Source organism: Phyllostomus hastatus, unplaced genomic scaffold (assembly GCF_019186645.2).
Source record: "Phyllostomus hastatus isolate PE091 unplaced genomic scaffold, TTU_PhHast_1.1 phas_scaffold_216, whole genome shotgun sequence".
NCBI lineage: Eukaryota > Metazoa > Chordata > Mammalia > Chiroptera > Phyllostomidae > Phyllostomus > Phyllostomus hastatus.
Genome location: NW_025334018.1, coordinates 3,652,249 through 3,668,941, shown reverse-complemented (window position 1 = coordinate 3,668,941; position 16,693 = coordinate 3,652,249). Strand labels below are relative to the sequence as shown.

General features: G+C 57.6%; 2 protein-coding genes across 4 annotated transcripts; both read right to left on the bottom strand.

Moving 5' to 3' along the window:
* Positions 1-631: 631 nt before the first annotated feature.
* On the bottom strand, positions 632-11,264 carry PBXIP1 (PBX homeobox interacting protein 1). Of its 2 annotated transcripts, XM_045861636.1 has the most exons (11): positions 11,185-11,264; positions 8,791-8,877; positions 6,927-7,053; positions 6,609-6,673; positions 6,370-6,535; positions 4,707-4,940; positions 4,559-4,582; positions 4,199-4,281; positions 3,961-4,092; positions 2,111-3,333; positions 632-1,656 (listed from the first exon to the last, which is right to left on the bottom strand). In XM_045861636.1, exons 2-11 carry the CDS (start codon positions 8,839-8,841, stop codon positions 1,575-1,577), a joined length of 2,187 nt encoding a protein of 728 aa, XP_045717592.1. In that variant the 5' UTR covers positions 8,842-8,877; positions 11,185-11,264; the 3' UTR covers positions 632-1,574. The 2 variants fall into 2 exon arrangements, with proteins under 2 accessions (XP_045717592.1, XP_045717593.1); XM_045861637.1 differs by lacking the exon at positions 4,559-4,582.
* Positions 11,265-12,151: 887 nt separating this feature from the next.
* On the bottom strand, positions 12,152-16,667 carry PYGO2 (pygopus family PHD finger 2). Of its 2 annotated transcripts, none has more exons than XM_045817299.1 (3): positions 15,906-16,667; positions 15,492-15,541; positions 12,152-14,888 (listed from the first exon to the last, which is right to left on the bottom strand). In XM_045817299.1, the coding sequence occupies exons 1-3, from the start codon at positions 16,054-16,056 to the stop codon at positions 13,824-13,826; spliced, it is 1,266 nt and encodes a 421-aa protein (XP_045673255.1). In that variant the 5' UTR covers positions 16,057-16,667; the 3' UTR covers positions 12,152-13,823. The 2 variants fall into 2 exon arrangements, with proteins under 2 accessions (XP_045673255.1, XP_045673256.1); XM_045817300.1 differs by having other exon boundaries at positions 15,954-16,291.
* Positions 16,668-16,693: the final 26 nt, after the last annotated feature.

Here is a 16,693-nt window from a genome sequence, read left to right as displayed (position 1 = left end):
TGAGGACATTCTTCATCAGGTCTCGCTGCTCTGTCTTACTGTAGAAAGCGAGTACACAGCAGGCTGTATAAATGTTTGCTGAATGTGTGGTCCTTGTTGCATCTCCAGCCAGCCCTGCCTCCACCCCACACCTCCCCGCAGCTGAATTAAATGAGCTGATACACTCGCAGCCCTTGAACAGAGAGGGGCACACTGTGAAGTCACATAGTGTTACATAAGCACTTGCTACCCACCGTGGCCCCTTCTGGATGGAGCCTGCAGGCCCCCTCCCCTGTATTAGTAACACTTCTGACCTAGCCTGCCGTCACCCCGCATCCCGCCCCCTAGGGGATTCCCCGGGTATCAAGAAGCTCCTCAGGATGGACTTCCTAAAGCATAGCCTAACAGAGACTGGGTCTTCTTGGAAAAGCTCACCCGTGAACAGGTTGGGGTCAGTGGGGTGGGGTCCGAGATTTGGGGCACTAAGTAGTGGGGGGGGCGGGCCAAGGTCTGGAGCAAATGTGGGGCCAGGGCGCCACCTAGTGGCTCCCTCACCTCCCCAACCCAGAAGCCTCATGATGGGAGGCGGTAGGAAGGGTTCTCCCCTCCCTCAAGGGTGAAATAACTTTTCAGTGCCAAAGTCTGGACAACATTTTGCTTATATTGCTTTATTTAATGTCTCCCCAAGCCCTTCAATCCCCTTTTATGAGGATAAGAAACACAAGGTTCCTGGAAATTAACTTGCCCAAGATTACTCAGCCTGGATTTGAGCCCAGGGCTCGGATGCCAAAACCCACGTTCGTTTTCTACATCTTGCAAGGGTGCAGGCAAGTCCGCTGTAAGCGAATGGGGTGCTCCAGCCCCTGTAAGCAGACGAGGTGTTCCAGCCCAGAGGGCCTGAACTGTCGGGAGGGTGCAGAGAGGGGAAATGGGTGTATGGGAGGAGGGAAGTACCAGTGCCTACAAGGTGGTGGAAGAGTGTCTCCCTGCCCTTGGAAACCACCCCAGGTGACAGACCCGGCCAATTCACAGCTCCAAAAGCTCTCGACTGGGGTCTGAGTTCACAGTTCCAACGGGGAGGTGAGGCCAAGTGAGAAGCCAGTGTAAGAAGGGGACTTCACCCCCTGGGGAGAGCTGCTTCCAACTGTAATAAAGCCCCAAGGGAAGCCCTGATTCTGGGCCTCCAGCCAGCAGCTCCCGAGCCCCAGAGGGCACGGGGTCAGGGGGTGGGGACCGGGGCCCACTCTGGGGCAGCACACACAAGAGGTGGGAAGGTCTTTGGTTTCAGAATCAGAACGCCACCCCCCACCCCAGCCCATTCCATCTCCCCATAAAACAAGCTTCTCCCCCATCCCCTTTCACATTCGGCATGACCTAATTGGACTGCCAAGGGGCCCAGCCCAGGGCCCTGGACACGCGTGTACATTTCCGCAGACAGCAAGGCAGGCCCAGCTACGGCCTTTTTCTAGAGAAAGTGGCATCAGTGCAGGGCTGGGTGATTTCACTCTCCTCTGTGAAGGACATTCAAGGACACCAACCAAGCCAGGAGAAATGGCAGTTTTTAGCAGTCCCCAGGGGTCGGAGAACAACAGGCCTCAGCCCTTGCGGTGGTGGCTGCGCTCCTCCCTGGGCCCAACGACTCTGGGGCTCCGCCAGTGTTTGTCTTTCTTCCCGGACCTATGGGGAGGGGGGCGGGAAGAGGCCTTTAGAGAATAATGCCACGTGCTAAAGAAGGGTTCCCTGAGGAGAAGGGAGCCCTGTTTCACTTAAGGAGACCAATCACATTGAGGGCCAGACCTAGTCTCCCAGAATGAAGGCCCCCGCTGGGGAGGCAGGAAGGTAGAAGCAATCTCCCTTACGCCCTGGGCCAAGCAGATGTAGGCAGGTCAGGACAACTGGGGAGGAAAAATCCCCCGGCCCAAAGGGGACACCTTTTGGGGGAGCATGGGCAGCCTCCTGCCCTCAAAGACAGGAATGTATCTGGCTTACGAGAAGCCGGAAGGGACTAACAATGGAGACAAGGACCCATATGGAAGGCCCTGGACTCAGGACCCTTGCTCCTTCACACACAGCCCCCACCTCTCCCCTTCTCCTCTGTCCCACCAGACCCAGCGCCCCCACAGCTGCCCACCTCTTCTTCAGTGCTTTGTCTCCAAAGAAGTGGCTGAAGATGAAGTCCTCAAAATCATCCACCTCATCGTCATCACCTGTCTGTCTCGCCGCCACCTCCTCTAGGCTGTCCTCCAAGGCATCCACAAAGTCCCGAAAGCGGAGGCGGTCGTGGCGGAAGATGCCATCCTCACCAAAGTAAGCTGGCGAGAGGGGTAGCTCCTCGGTCAGTTGCCTGGCCCAGGGCAGCCGCGCCAGGTATGTCCTCAGCAGAGAGGCCATCTCCTGCTGCCGCACTGGGGCTAGCTCAATGCCAAACAAGGCCAGACCCTCCTGTCGGGCACACTCGTGCACGCCGGAGCAGCCCTGGGGTGCCCGGTACTTGTGCCTCAATAGCTCCGCCCACAATGGCTGGGGGTCACGTCTGTCTTTAGCCCCTTCCTTCCGCTGAGGGTGCTTCTGCTTTTCTCCAGAGGAGTGGAGGTTCCCACTTTTCCTGGGGGGCTCCTTGGGACTCTGTTGCTTACCATCCTTCTTGCCCGACTCCTCTGCCCTTGGCTTGCCCTCCTTCCATCTCCCTGCCAGCTGCACGTCCTCCTCACCCCTCCAGCTCTTCTTCCTTTCCCAGCCAGATTCCTCCTTTTTATGCTTCCAGTGCCCAGCCTTCCGGTCCTGCTGCCCGTCCCGCCACTTTTCCTTTCCACTCCCCTCTCTGGAACCCTGGAAGCGTGGCTCCTGATGCCAGGTTTCTGAGGTATTGGCAGGGACCCCAGTGTCCTGGCCCCAGTTCCCCAGGCCCTGCAGCTTCTGGGCCAGCCTGTGGCCCAGCTCAGCAAGGCCAGGGTGAGCTGGGTCCCCCTGGCCTGCATCCCTCAAGCTCCGCTCCAGGTCCTGCTGCACAGACCCCAGGAGCCGCCGCTGCCTCTCCAACTCTTGCCTTAATGCCTGGGCCTCAGCCTCCAGCTGTTCTTTCTGCTCTAGGAAGCCAGTGTCCCGCCCCCAAGGGCCTTGCTCCTTGGAGACCTTGCCACCTTGTGGGCCTCTGCCCCAGCTGAGGCACACCCCATCGGTCCCCCGGACGCAGTCAGCCTCTAGCCCCTGCAGGCGGGCCCGCAGCTGCTGCAGCTCTGACTCCAGGGCCCTCTGGAAGGCCTTGCCCTGCTGCAGGGCCCCTCGGAGCTGGGCATTTTCCTCTTCTAGCCCTTTGGGCTGGTGCATCAGGCTCCGAAGCTCTTCCTTCTGGGCCTGGAATGGTGTGGAGATGGAGGGTACCACAGGAGGGTATTTTCAGGATGAGTCCAGTGCCTTCTACCCCAATTCTATTCCAGTATAGTGGGCAGGTGGCCCAAGGCCCTTTTATGGCCTGCGACACTCGGAGGATTTGGTTCTAGCCTCCCTCCACCATCCGCAATATGCACCAGATCCTGGGGTCCCCAAATTCAATTACAGGCCCCAGCTTCTATGTCCGTATATAAGCACACACTTCGATTCACCTAAGGATAGCCAACATGTGGCTCTCATTACCTAATTTCCACCTCCTATGCCCAGAACAGACATTACTGATCGATCACAGTCCTTCTTTCCCATTGAGCCTTGGCATGTTCTTCAAATCCTCCACCCAATGCTCTAAGCAGACCATACCAATCAATCAGAGGTGGCATGCCACATGAAACAGGTATGCCAGCCCTGGCCTAATCTTTAGCATGAGAAATATGAGCAGAGAACTAGGAAGATGACCTCACTAGAGTGGAAAATGGACAGGGTTAAGGTATATGGGTAAACAGGGGAAATTTCTTTTTGAGGGAGGACAGGGGGACAGACACTTGACCTAATGAGGGCTGGCCTACCCTACTGCTTCCTGCTTTCGCCTACCTGAAGCTGGGCCTGCAGCAGGCGGATATCCTGGTTCTCCTTGGCCAGCTTGTCCAGCAGAAGGGCCATGTTCTGCAGGCTGGGGACACTGTCCGGGAGCACTGAGGCCTGCAGCTGCTGCTCCAGCCCATCCTGAGGGCAAAGGAGCCAATTACCCTACCCTGACCCACAGCCCAGGCAGCCCTGAACAGAACACCCCCAGCCAGGCCGGCACACTGAGGGCCACCTTCACACAAACCTGCCCCTCCCCCACAGCATCTGGCGTCTCGGAGTCCACTGGGGCATCTGGAAAGACCTGAAGCTCCACTTCCTCTGCAGGCCCTGTGGGAGAGTGCAGTCCTGAGACTGGCCCCCGGACACCCAGAACCCGCTCCTCCCACTCACGCACAGGGTCACTGTCCTGCCCTGGACCCACCCCTGATGGAGAAGTCCAGCCAGCTGAAGAGCCAAGGGTTGCTCTGAACAGCTGACAAGGCACGACTGAGCAATAAACGTACAGCCCCCAGCATCCCTACTTCTGACCCAAACTGCTGCCCCCATCGGCCTCCCTCAGCTGGGAGGGGACAGACACCAACAAGCCAGGGCCCTCCCCACTCACCGCTCTCCCACTCTGAGAGGCCACCTGAGGACGGAGACAGAGCAGCCCGGTGAGACCTCAGAGGAGGGTGTGGGGTGAGGCTAAAGGCAGGGGGACAGGAAGGGCCAGGCTAGAGGCTCAGGGCCCCAGGAGGGGAGGCGCCACTCACCAGAGAAGAGGAGGACCCCTAGGCCCAGCAGAACCAGGGCCCCGAGGAGGCACATGTTGAGGGAGAGGCCCAGCTCCCCGCTTATGCCCTGGCCTCTGGCCTCGTCCCCCACACCCAGGGGCAGCGGAGGCTGAGGAGCGCTGGGCTCCCGGCCCCGCCGTCTCCGCAGACCCTCCACGTCCACGTCGGTGTCATCCTCGCTGCTGGTGCAGTGGGCCTCCTCCCCGATCCACGCTGGAGGAAGAGTGGGGACAAGGCAGTGAGGCAACTGCAGAGGTGGGACACGGGAAGAGGGGAATGGGGGGAGGCACAGGGAGGCCCCCAGCCCTGATCACAGAGAGGGGCCTGTCTGCACGAGCGTCAGTGACCGCCCCTGCCCAGTCTGGAGATGGGAGACTGGTCCTTTCGGTCTGCAAACTACAAGGGCAGCTTCATCCTAAAAGCACCCTCCTTCCTCCCATCACCTCCTACAGGATGCCTCTCATCGAGCTCCTATAGCGACCACCATCCTCCCAGGTCAGTCCTGACTCTGGCCACTCCTGTGCAGTCCCTCTCTGGCTCCACCTGGTCCTAAAGGTGGTGGTCTCCTGACACCACTTCTGTTCTCTGCTCTTCTCACTGTACACACCGTCTCTGCCCCACCGCCGACAGCCCCCTGGAGCAGAGGAATCTGTCCTGCCTGACCTGGCTTCCCTAGAGGTCCGGGTCCAGACGTCTACCTGCCCACCGGTCACGCCTACCTGGATACCCCATGGGGACCAAACACTCAACACACTGCCCTCCAAACAGGTTCTCTCCTGGTGTCGCCCCAGTTCGGGGAAAGGCACACTGTAACCATCTAGCCAACCAAAGCCTTCACGTCACATTCAGACAGTTCGACACCTGAACATCTTGACATTGCATGCCTTGTGTGTGCCATAGTTCCGGTCTCCATCGGCTTTGCCTGACCACTGCAGTGGCCCCCTAAATGGCCCGAGGCCCTGGCCTCTCTCTCCACCCTGTCACCTCCAACACAGATGAGTTCATACGCTCCTCTGCCGCAAACCTCGGATGCAGCCTCCTCAGCACAGGATAAGCGGCCCCCAGCCCTTGGCTGACACTGCAGCCTGGGCCCGGCTGTCCTCTTCCTCCTGCCCTGCCTACCAAAAAGTCTGCTCTTTGCTCCAGGCTCCACCCAAACATCACCTCCACGGTCAACCTTCCCCAACCACCCCTGCCTCCTTTCCCCTCAACCTCCCTCAACCTGTCCCCTGACTGAGCCACCCTCCCCCTCCTGTGGGAGCAGCTTAATTATATGTCCCTTTGCCTAGGCCACGAACCATCCGCTCCCCCTCCTCCCGCACGCAAAGAGCTAATTCGTGGTAAGGACTCAGGGGAGGATAGTTGAATCTAGAGGCAAGAAAAGAGGAGGCCCCAAGGCAAAGAGAAAAGAGCCAGTTGGACCTGGGCACTGCCACTTTTCATCTGTGTGACCTCGGTCAAGTCACCTAACCTCTTTGAGCCTCAGGGGGAGGGGGTGAGGACTCCCCAGTAAAATTTAAGGAAGCACCAAGCTACTAAGTCCTGGCGCCTGGCCCAGGGCTATGCTCAGCAGGGATGGTTGGCTCCCGCAAACATACCTTCTAGAAGAACAGTGCCAGAGGGGAACGAGGAGGACTCTCACCGGCTTTGGGGGATGAGGGCAGACTCTGTTCCAAGCTCTGATCCTCCAGGTCCTGTGTCTCCCGTCCCAGTTCTGCCACCGCTGGGGTCTCCTCCAAGTCTCCCTGGGCCACTGTGTCTCCTGAGCCAGGGCACTCCACACCATGACCGTCACCTTCCAGCGTGCCCTGATTTAGACACAGCTGTGAGCAGCTCCCCACCCTCCCCACTTCCTTCCCTGTCCTCAGCGAAGGTCCTCACCTTGGCCTTGGTCTCCTCTGGCAGAATGGGACCAGACTGGGAGCTCTCGCTCTGGCAGAGGGTCTCTGTAGTGAAAGAAAAGGCCCAGGGAAAACACCACAGCCCCCCAGCTATACTTCCTACACAGCCCTCTCGCTCCTGCAGGCCTCAACTGGTTGGAAGAGGCAGGAAAAAGCCAGGATGGAATGAGGGGAGAATATCTTAAACTGAGATTAATGTGGGAAATGAGACTAACCAGCTTCCCTTCCCTGATGAAGCTGGAACCCTAGAACACAGAAGAGAGATGGTTGCACCCCACCTTCAGCAAGGGCCTTTTACCTTCTCCATCCAAGGTCCCAGCTAGTTCTTCACCATCTGCCTTGGAGGAGCTCCAAGGGGTCTGGGGAGCTCTCTGAGGTTCTAGGTCCACCCCGGACTCGGGGCCCAGGGTCTCCACAGGCAGGCTCTGGGGGAAGGGGAACAAGCAGGAGGTGCTCCAGAGGAAGGACAACAGGACAAACCAGAGTCCCTAGGCCCAGCTGTGCTGCTCAGGGACCCCAACCCACATGTCACAGAAACTCAGCACACCGAGTAGTGAGCTGATCCAAAGTGAGGCGGAGTGAGGGGTCCGCCGGCACTGCGCGTCGCAGCTCCATTGTGTCTGGCCCTTCCTACCTTCACCTGCTTCACCTGCTGTTGAGGAACCGTCAGAGGCTCAGTTCTGCTTAACAAAGAAGCACCACTGGACCGAGGCACTGGACACCAAACGAACCTGCCCCCCACCCAGAAGCTGGGTGCACAGAGCCTGGGTCTCCCTCCCCTCCAAGATCGTCAGCACTTCCCTCCCTGTTACTGGCTGCAAGGTGGGAGGATAGCAAGAGAACCAAGTCCCCTGGGTGCCTAAGGGTCACAGTCAGGTCCTCCACGGGCTTCCCTGCAATTGCCCTCAAACAGCTGGCACGCCCACTTCACTTACATCTTCTAAGCTTTTCTGGCTTTTCCCACTCCCCCCTTACAGCCCTCTCCCAGTCGCTGCTTACAGAAGCCTGGCCCTCCGCATCCGCCCTCGCCTCGCCTATCTGCTGTGGTGCTGCGAGCCTGGCTGTCCAGCTCGGCCTCTTCTCTCCATGTGCATTCCTTCTCAGCAGGCCCATCGCCTGCTTACCCTGTCCATAGCTCCCACCACCCCTCCAAGAATAATTCCTGACCTTAGAATGTTTCTTTGCAATTTTGGAATCACTTTTTTCTCATGGCCACCTCTACAAGGCAAGAATCACAACCCACCCTTTTCACAGGGGAAGACAGCAAGACACAATGCATAGCCGTCCACAAAGGCACCCCAGGGCTCTGAGAGCAGAGTGTCCACCCTGTCCTACTGGCGAGCCCCAGACTGTGTCCTGCTACAGCGTCACCCCTGAGGTCAGCTTCTTCCCCACACAGCTGGGTTCCTCCAGGGCACTCAAACTCCACGGCCTAACTCCAGCTCCTCGCCTTCGCTCCTGGCAGTTCTAACGCACCAAGCCACTGGGGCTTGGATCCCTTTACAAACTTTCCCCAGCCCCTCAGTCCTCCATCCCACCAGCCCCTCCACCCTTCTCAGTGGCTTCAGGAGCACAAGAATCCACTGGGTCTGAGCCCCACCAACTACTGCCTGGACTACAGGATTTTTAAAACACCCTCCGCCTGTGCCCCAAAGCTGCAGAGGCTCCGTCCTCTGCCAGGGCAATGAGTGTCCTGACTCCTTCAGAAGTGGGCCCTCAGCGGTTTCCCAGCAGGATGAGCCCTGAATGCCTGAGCCAGGCCCATCAGAGGTTGTCTCCCAGAGGGCCCAGGCTCGGCCCTGGCCTCACTCCAACACTCTGACCCCTGCTGCAGCCTCACCCAAGGGGCCTCCTCATCGTCTCTGCAGAATGGCTTTCCTGCTGTGCCTCATACCCTCTGCTCAGGCCGGTCTCCCTACCGGAATTTCTTTCTGACTTCCCACAGCTCACAACAACAGTTGGTTCCCTACTTTCCAAGCACAGTCAAGTCCCAGCACTTGACTCGTGAGGCCTGATTTCCTTCCCCTGACACTAGAGTCCCTTTCACAGGTGGCAGGAGGTGAGGCAGATGACCATCAGGACCAAGGAAGGGACAGACCCAGAAAGCAGCCCAGCCCTGCAGGAGTCCCCCTCCAGGAGGTTCCCAGGCCTGCTTTTCCTACCTCTGAGCCAGCAAGCATCCAGGTGTTGTCCGAATCTGGGCAGGAGGCCATAGTTGCCGAGGTCCTTGAGGCTGCTGGGGCTGCCACCTGCAGAGAAGAGCTTCAGCAGCCCTGCTCCCTTCAGGAGAAGCAGGATGCAGGGAGCAGCCCGGGCTGGGTTCCGAGGCTTAAGGGCTGCGGAGCAGCTTCCAGACCAGCCTGGTTCAGTCCTCCTGACCCTAACACTGCATCTCTGCTGGGCAGTATTTGTCTTGCAAATCAGAACCTGTGGGCAGCCAGGGAAGCTTGCCTGTCCCAAGGACCAACAGGGCTTTGGGAAACTGAACTGACCTTGAAAGGTCAAGTCGAATCAGAGGGCTGGAAAGGCTTTGGGGAATAACCAAGCCAACTGTCTCATGCTGTGGCCAGGGCACACGGAGGCCATAAAGTGGCTGAGCTGACTTACGAAGACGAATGGCAAAAAAGAGTGAGGAAAACAACCCAGCCCTCCCTTCACCCAGGCAGGCTCCCCCCAAGTCATTGCCTCCTCCCCAAGACTAGGAAGAGAAGACTCCACTGCCTCCTTCAGCCCTAAGTCTCCTATTCACCCACCCACCATAAGTCCTTCATACAGTCTAGTTCAGGGGCCCTCTCAACACTGGGTGCACACTTTTCAGTCTCAGGGCACCTGAGACTCTGATTCGATTGTGATCAGGGGCAGGTGCAGGCAAGGATCTTTTTGAAAACCTCCCAGGCGGTTCTCACCTGCAGCCAGGGGTGGGAGGCTGAACATGCCTTTAGTCGCTCTTCTGTTACCCTCGCTCTCCAGTTCAAATTCTGTGCCCTTCTGAGTAACCCCCGAGTTTCATCTAAGGGAACTTAAAGCTGATTGGGGAAAGGGCTTTATGACAACTGTCATGTACAAAGACTTTACAGTTTTCAAAGCATGGACAGAAACCAGGGCTGTGGTCCTGCCCGGGCGGATCTGCTCTGACTTGGCAGAGTGGGGGCAGGAAGTCCCTCCAGCTTCCAAAGCCTGGCACAAAGGAAGGCAAGTAGAAAAGGACCTACCCTTTCATCCAAGGCCCCGAGTGACCCCTCATCTGGGCACCTGCAGCTGGAAGCTGAGGGGCTGACCCCCCAGAGTCTTGAGCTATGATCCTTCAGAGGAGGATAAATAACTTCTTACTCGGGGGCTAGAAGAGTGGCAAGTGGGAAAGGGCTCTGTAAGGAAGCCCTGGGGGACAGAAGTGAGGCTGGAAGGACGGATGGCAGTTCCACCTTCGGAAGCCACATGCTGTTCCCTTATGTATAAGTGAGTGTAAGGCACACAGTGGGTCTTCAAGATCCAAGCCCACAACAGATGAAGGAGAGCTCAGTGTCTTTCCCTATGCCTATGTCTCCCAGACACACACACCCATCCCGTAAGGACACAGGAGAACGGCTGCAGTGACTCCCCGTTCCCAGTCCCACAGCCCCACCCCCCACCGCCAACCAGCTTCTATGGGCCTCCACTGAGCCAGCACTGTGCAGCCACCCTGCTCTCAGGCCCCTCCTCCGCTGCTCTGTCACCATCTCCCCATCCCCAGTTCCTGTGTGACTGTTAACAGGTGGTGGCAGGAAGGAAGTGCAGCAGCTTGGTCTGAGGTCCCTGTTTATCCCTGGCTGTGTACAGCCTGCTCAGGTCCTCCAGAACCAAGCACTATGGTAACCAGCTTGTGATGTCAGACCATTGTCTCCATGGAAACCAGCAACGGTATTTGGGTCAACAAGACAAACACTTCTGAGACCCAAACAGGAGACAGTGCTGGAACCGTTGCACGCAGGGTTCTAAGCCCTGGTACCTCTCTTGATTGGGTTCACCCAAGATTCCAAAAGATCCCCCTGTTCTCCCAAGTCAACATCTCATGCCTTATTAGGAAGTTCCTTCTGCTGTCTAACCTCTACCCTTCCGCTCTGTCCTTTTAGATCTCTTTCTCATCATCGCTCTCTGGGAAGAAAACCCACCACCACCCCTTCCTGCACTACCCCCTCTCTCTTCATTCAGGCAGAAATCAACAAAAACACCCTTTAAGGACTGTCAGAGATTTCTGCTATTTCTACAAGGCAGCTAAAGGGGGAGCTCTCCCACTCCGTTCAAAGATGGGAATTCTGGTCTAGCTAATGTCAACCCCTCTAAGAGCTGTTCCCCCAAAGCTCTAAAGCGAAGGACTTAGGGCCACAAGTACTTGCCTGGGGTACCCAGAGCAAGTTCCTGTTTTGGCAAAAGCAGCCCATGGTCCCCTTTCCCCCATTCCAGCAGTGACAGCAGCTCTGCGGACTCCGTGGAGCACAACCCTTTGCGTTCGGCCCTTCCTCTCCGTTACCGTCCCTCCCACCGCACATCTGCGGGCCCTCTCCGCTCTGGGGAATTACCTGATCCTGCTCTGGCTTCAGTCTTCAGCTGAACTTGTTGCGAGCTCCCCTGGTTCCCAGCCCCAGAAAGCAGAGTAGTCATGTGACCCAGGACTGACCAATGGGGAGTCAACTTCCCTGAGGGCGGGGGTGGGTGGAAACTTTTGGCCAATGAGAACTAGAGCGGAGAGGCGGGGTGGGTGGGTGGACGGAAAGATAAGGGAGGACCTGCACAGCCCTAACACCTGGGCTTACCTTCTGGTGGGAGATTGGAATTCTAACAAATTGAATGTTGGGTGACCATCCCTCCTTTCCCAGTGTCTGTTTACTAGAAGGAAGACTCAACTGAAAGGTAAACGGTGGCATCTCCAGAGAGGACAGGGACAAAAACCAAATTGGGCCCAGGATAGACACAGGCAGCTGCAGGATGGGGGAGGGGAGAGTGGCAAGTCGTGGTTAGAAATAGCCTTCCTGCCGCCCTCCCCTTTCTGCTGCCATGCAGATTGTTTAAGGGTGCCACTATCCCTTGTTTAAAAGAAGAGGGGCCTGAAAAGCATCCCCAAATGACATCTGCCGAGCCAGGCCGGGGGTGCCCCTTCCCCCATCCTTGGACCTACGTTTGAGACCTAACCCAAATAACTGGAGGTTGGAGGGTAGGCGCTAAACCCGAGAAGGCTAAAGGCACTTGTTTTCCCAAGTCCTAGGAGGCAAGCCTCCTGCTAGGCTCCAGGCCGGGCCCAGGAATGTGCTCAGAAAAGAAACTTTCTCAAAGCAGGGACGGACAGGTAGGTTGGGGGAATGCGGGCGTAAGACGGGGGGCATGCAGGACTCCCTCCACCCAGGTCCAGCTACAGGGCTAGATCTTTCTGCCATCCCCACTAACCAGGACCCTCAGGGCATACATGACCCCCCACCCCAAGTGCCCTTCCCAGCAGTGACATTTGCCCACCCCAACCTTTGTGCACAGGAACAGCAGGGAGTCCCTGTCTGGATTTTCCAGTCATTTTATTAATCCAACAGTACAAAAGACCCCTCTCCCACCACCTCAACTCTGCCACCCCCACTTTCTTCCAAAACAGTGAAGGAGGGACTGAGCAGGCTTCCCACAGGAGCCACTTTACAAAATGCTGATGTGGGGGAAGGCAGCACAAAAATAGCAACAGATGAAAGGGGACAACAGAACCACAAACACAACACAAAGACCAGCGGAGGGGCCACTCTCTGTTGTTTTAGAGTTGGGGGTGGGGACCCAAAGAGGCCACAGGCCCCTCCTTTCTTCCCACAGCCTCAAAGGTGGCTGGTTGCACTAGACAGGCAAGCCGAGTTCTGCAGCGTTACCTGTCTCCTCTGCACATGCTGGGTGGGGTCTGGGCAACCACTAACCCTCTCAGGCCCGCCCTCCCCACCCCACTGAGCAATGTGTGCAGTAGCGTTTAAAGATCAGCTGTGAGGGGCTCCTGAACAGGTCCCAGGCCCATCTCTGGCAGGCAGTGCTTTAAAGTAAAAACAAAGCACAGCATTGGATTCTGCCTGAGAAATGAGTACTGAACACCAGGCCTGAGGATATAAAGGAACAGGGGAAGAGAGAACACCCAAGCTCTGAACTGCATTTCAGTACCTTGGCGACGAGGGTCCTGCCGCTTCCCCCACCCACAGGCTGTGACAGGGATCCTTTTATCAGAAGAAATGAGGTATAAGGGCCCTGAGCCCTTTCAAGCTTTCTCCTGCAATCCAGCCAGAGAGGTGGGGGAAGGAGGGCACCACCGGAAGTTGAGGACCAATGCTGAGAATGATGTGCAACAGCTGGGCAGGGCCGGGGCACAACACTGTAAGGGCTTCCAGGGCTGTCCAAACTTCCAAATACTCCGGTCTGTCAGACCACATATCCCAGTTTTTGGCAAAAAAATATGGTCATTAGCAGAAAAGCTCGAGAAAGGCTGAGAAAGGACCAGTGACTTTGGTATGAGGGAAATGTGTCCCGACAGCATCCTTTACCTATTGTCTCGAAGCCCCAAATCACCAAGAAAATGCCGTGGCCAAGAACTCCTGCTTCTTCAGACTATTTGGTTCTCCGAGTGGGGAAGAGTTGAGCAGGTTTTGGAGGTGGTAAAGGGAAAGTAGAAAAAGGGGAACATCCCTTTTTATCCCCCAATGCTGTCTCTCAGAGCCCATGGAAGAGCTATTGGAGGGAATGGGAAGAGAACGGAACTCCTCTGGCCGGAAACCTTTAACACTTGACTCCAAAAACTAAGGCTGGAGCTGTGGGGCTAGATAGAGGCATGTTAGGCACAGGTGTTTGGGACGTCCATCCATCTGCAGAGGGGACATCTCTGCCTTCCAGATCTTTCTCCAGCCTCTTCTCTCTTGCAGCCATACCCCTAGAGGCTTCTGGAGACTGCCAACAAAAGGTGGCTCTGCTCGGCAGGGCTTTGGTTTCCTGGATCTCTGTAGATCTCCACGTGAAAGTTCCCACAACAGTGAGCGATCCAGGCTCTCCTGCCTGCCCACCCCAGTTCCTCTTCTGCCCCCAGGAGCCACTGTGTTTCTGCTCCAGGGGGATGGGATGCCAGTGGAAACAAGGACTAAAAGCCAGACGTGAAACAATCACCCTGGAAGAGCAGGGAGGAATGTATGCACTTCCTTGGGTCACCTGGCCAGTGTCACCCATCGTTGGCAGCCACCAGCTGCCCCATGCCCTCTCGGATGTAGACAGACTGGATCTCCTTGGTCTTGAGACAGAGATCGCAGGCCCAGACTGCAGAAGCTTCAGTGGTCAGCAGCCCATAGGCGCTCTCAGTCATGCCCGTGCACTCTCGGTGGAACCACTTCTGGCAGGAGGCCTCACACAGAATGGCGTCCTGGTCGTCGTTCACCTCGCTCCGACAGGCACCGCACGGGTACACCAGGCCCGGAGGAGGCTGGGGCCCTGAGCCCCCACCTGCCTTGCCAGGGGGTGCCAGACTGTTGGCATCTGGAGTGCCCCCACCGCGCCCACTGCTGTTCGGGGGGAAACTGGGCTGACTCCCATTAACGGCAGCAGCAGGGGAGCCTGAGTGGGGCTCCTGAGGAAAAGCAGTGGGAGCAGGTGGATTCAAGGGCTTCCCCCCGTCCTCACCACCAGTGCCGGGAAAGCCAGGGTCTGGACCAGAAAAGGGACTTGTGTTGGGGGGCAGGCTGGGGAGCCCCTGACCAGGTCTCTGAAGAGAAGGGCCAAAAGGTGCTCCTGGCTGGGCAAAGCGCTGCGGGAGAGAAGGAGGGCCCAGCTCCCCTCTGGGGGGTTGTCCCATGGTGGGTGAGATCATGGGACCAAAGCCCCCAACCGGGCCTGGCATCATCTGCCCACCGGGAGGGCTAAAGTTTTGACCCAGAGGCTGGTTGAAGGGTTGGCTAGAAAAGTTCATGTTGCCTGGGGGTGGGTAGCCAGGGCCCTGTGGGGGCATGTTGAAAGCAGGGCCCATAGGGTTGGGAGGGAAAGGGGGGGGCTGTCGACGAAGAGGCTGTGGACCCCCTCCACCTCCAGTGCTGTAGCCTGGGGGTACTTGGCCTGCCATGCCCCCCTGTACACGGAAGCCTCCAAAGGGGACAGGACTGCCAAGAAATGGAGGGGCCGCGCCCCCCACCTTAGGGGCTCCGAAGTCATCCTCAAAAGGGTTGGATGCAACCAGGTGATCCACCATAGGAGTCGGGGGTGGCGCAAACTCCGTCAGATGCGAGTATGCAGGGCCCTGGTGGGGAACAGAAGAGGGAAAGAGAGGGTCACGGAGGGAAGTGCAGACCTAAACCAGGAGAGCACCGGAAACACAGTGCACATTTTGGAAGCTGGCTCTAGCCACCTCAGATCTAAAACCAAGACGGACCTTAGTATGCGACAGAGAAATGGGGGAGCACAGAGCAGCAACTGTGTTTTTAAAACAGGCAGAACTCTGCTGGAATCCCAGCTCTGACACCAAATAACCTCAGGACCCTCAGATTCTTTATCTGTAAGAGAGTCAACTGCCCACCTCCCCAAACCGTTAAAGCAGTACAACACAATCTTGGGCACCTAGGGAAAAATCAGTGATAGGTGCTATTGTTATGAGGGGACCAGGACAGGAAAAATGGGAGAGGAAGATTCTAAACCCGACTGACAAGGTCTTTGGTCAAATCATCTCATCTTCCCCCACCACCCAAACTTGTTATGAAGCTGAAGGAAAGGACCAGGAACAGAGCAACAGAGACCATTTTCTCTTCTCCCTGCCCCTGCCCAAGGCAAACCCTGGAGTGACAGAGTGGACAGTCCAGGGAGGGAGGGCCTGCTAGAATTCTCATGCCCACTGACCACCATTCACCTGAGTGTTTGACTTCCTTCGCTTCTTTTCTGGGCTCTTCATTTGCAAACCTAGAGGAACAGCAAAAAGCAAACACAAGTTTCCCTGAGGTTTCCCCAACCTCCTTTCTCCCAGTCATGCTCGCAGGAACTCTCCTAAATTGAAAATACGCTTACTTATTTACAACAGATAAATACTTACAAAGGTATAGTGTGAAAAGTAAGTTATACTACCACACTCTCAGCTGCCTCTTCCTTTAAATGAGACATCCCATCCCTTGACACTCTCAGATTCCCAAATGACTCCTGAAATTCCACGTGCCTCCAAACCAGGACACCTGCCCCTAACCCCTGGAGGCTTCAGGCTTCCCTCACACATCGCCTCTCGGCCTAAGGACTCCCGCCTCCCCCTGCCCGACTAGTCTCCCTCCAAGACCTCCAAGTCCTCGGCTTCTCCAACCTCCAGCCCTCTCAACGCTCTCACCGGCCTTGCCCTGCTTCCTCCCGGTGCTGGGCGGCGCAGGGGGCGGTGCGGGGCCGCCACCTCCCTCCAGCTTGTCCGGTGGGGGCGGCGCCGAGGCGGCCATGGAGCGGGGGACCCGGGTCAGCAACGGCGGGGGACGGACGCGCCCTTGGGCGGTACCATCGCCCGGAAAGGGTGTCGGGGGCAGCACAGGCCCCCGAGGTGTAGCCACCCAGAGTGCGGCAGAGGGCAGACGCCGACCTAAAGTGGTAAGAGTGCGCTGAACCCAGCTTCACTGGCCGCCTGCGGCCGCAGCCACCGGAACCGGAACTCGGCTTGGCCACCACCACTGAGCTGGCTGGGGGAGGCGGGGTCCGGCCTAGACCTTCCCAGAGCTCCGCCAGGGGGCAGGGCCGTACCACTGCACGACCTGGGCGGGGGAGCGTGCACCATACAGGGGGAGGCAGCGGTACAGGCTAGCTCCCCCGGGCAGGCGGCAGCCGGTTCCCCGCCCTCAACTGGACCGTACCAATCCCATCCAGGGCCGGAGGGCCGCCGCACAGGGGAGCGCAGCCATGACGCCTGGCCGTGCAGACTGCGGTCCCCATTGCAAACACAATCGTGCCCCGATCGGTGGTCCCAAAGGTGCTACCCTGTCGCACCCTCCCGGTGTCCCCCAGTGGTCGCACGCAGCCGACAGTTCCAGTGAGTCCAGGCGGAGCCCACCACCCCAACTCTCCACCAGGAAGGGCCCACAGCGA

What these genes read in the sequence shown, in the direction of transcription:
- PBXIP1 (XM_045861636.1), bottom strand. Translation starts at nt 8,841, where the DNA reads ATGGCCTCCTGCCCAGATTCGGACAACACCTGGATGCTTGCTGGCTCA. An exon ending in GCCCTCATCCCCCAAAGCCG is followed by an intron (nt 4,941 to 6,369) that starts GTGAGAGTCCTC and finishes CTCTTCCTCCAG; the next exon opens with CGTGGATCGGGGAGGAGGCC. An exon ending in TGCTGCAGGCCCAGCTTCAG is followed by an intron (nt 3,334 to 3,960) that starts GTAGGCGAAAGC and finishes ACACCATTCCAG; the next exon opens with GCCCAGAAGGAAGAGCTTCG.
- PYGO2 (XM_045817299.1), bottom strand. Translation starts at nt 16,056, where the DNA reads ATGGCCGCCTCGGCGCCGCCCCCACCGGACAAGCTGGAGGGAGGTGGC. An exon ending in GAGAAGCCGAGGACTTGGAG is followed by an intron (nt 15,542 to 15,905) that starts GTCTTGGAGGGA and finishes CTGTTCCTCTAG; the next exon opens with GTTTGCAAATGAAGAGCCCA. An exon ending in GAAGGAAGTCAAACACTCAG is followed by an intron (nt 14,889 to 15,491) that starts GTGAATGGTGGT and finishes GTTCCCCACCAG; the next exon opens with GGCCCTGCATACTCGCATCT.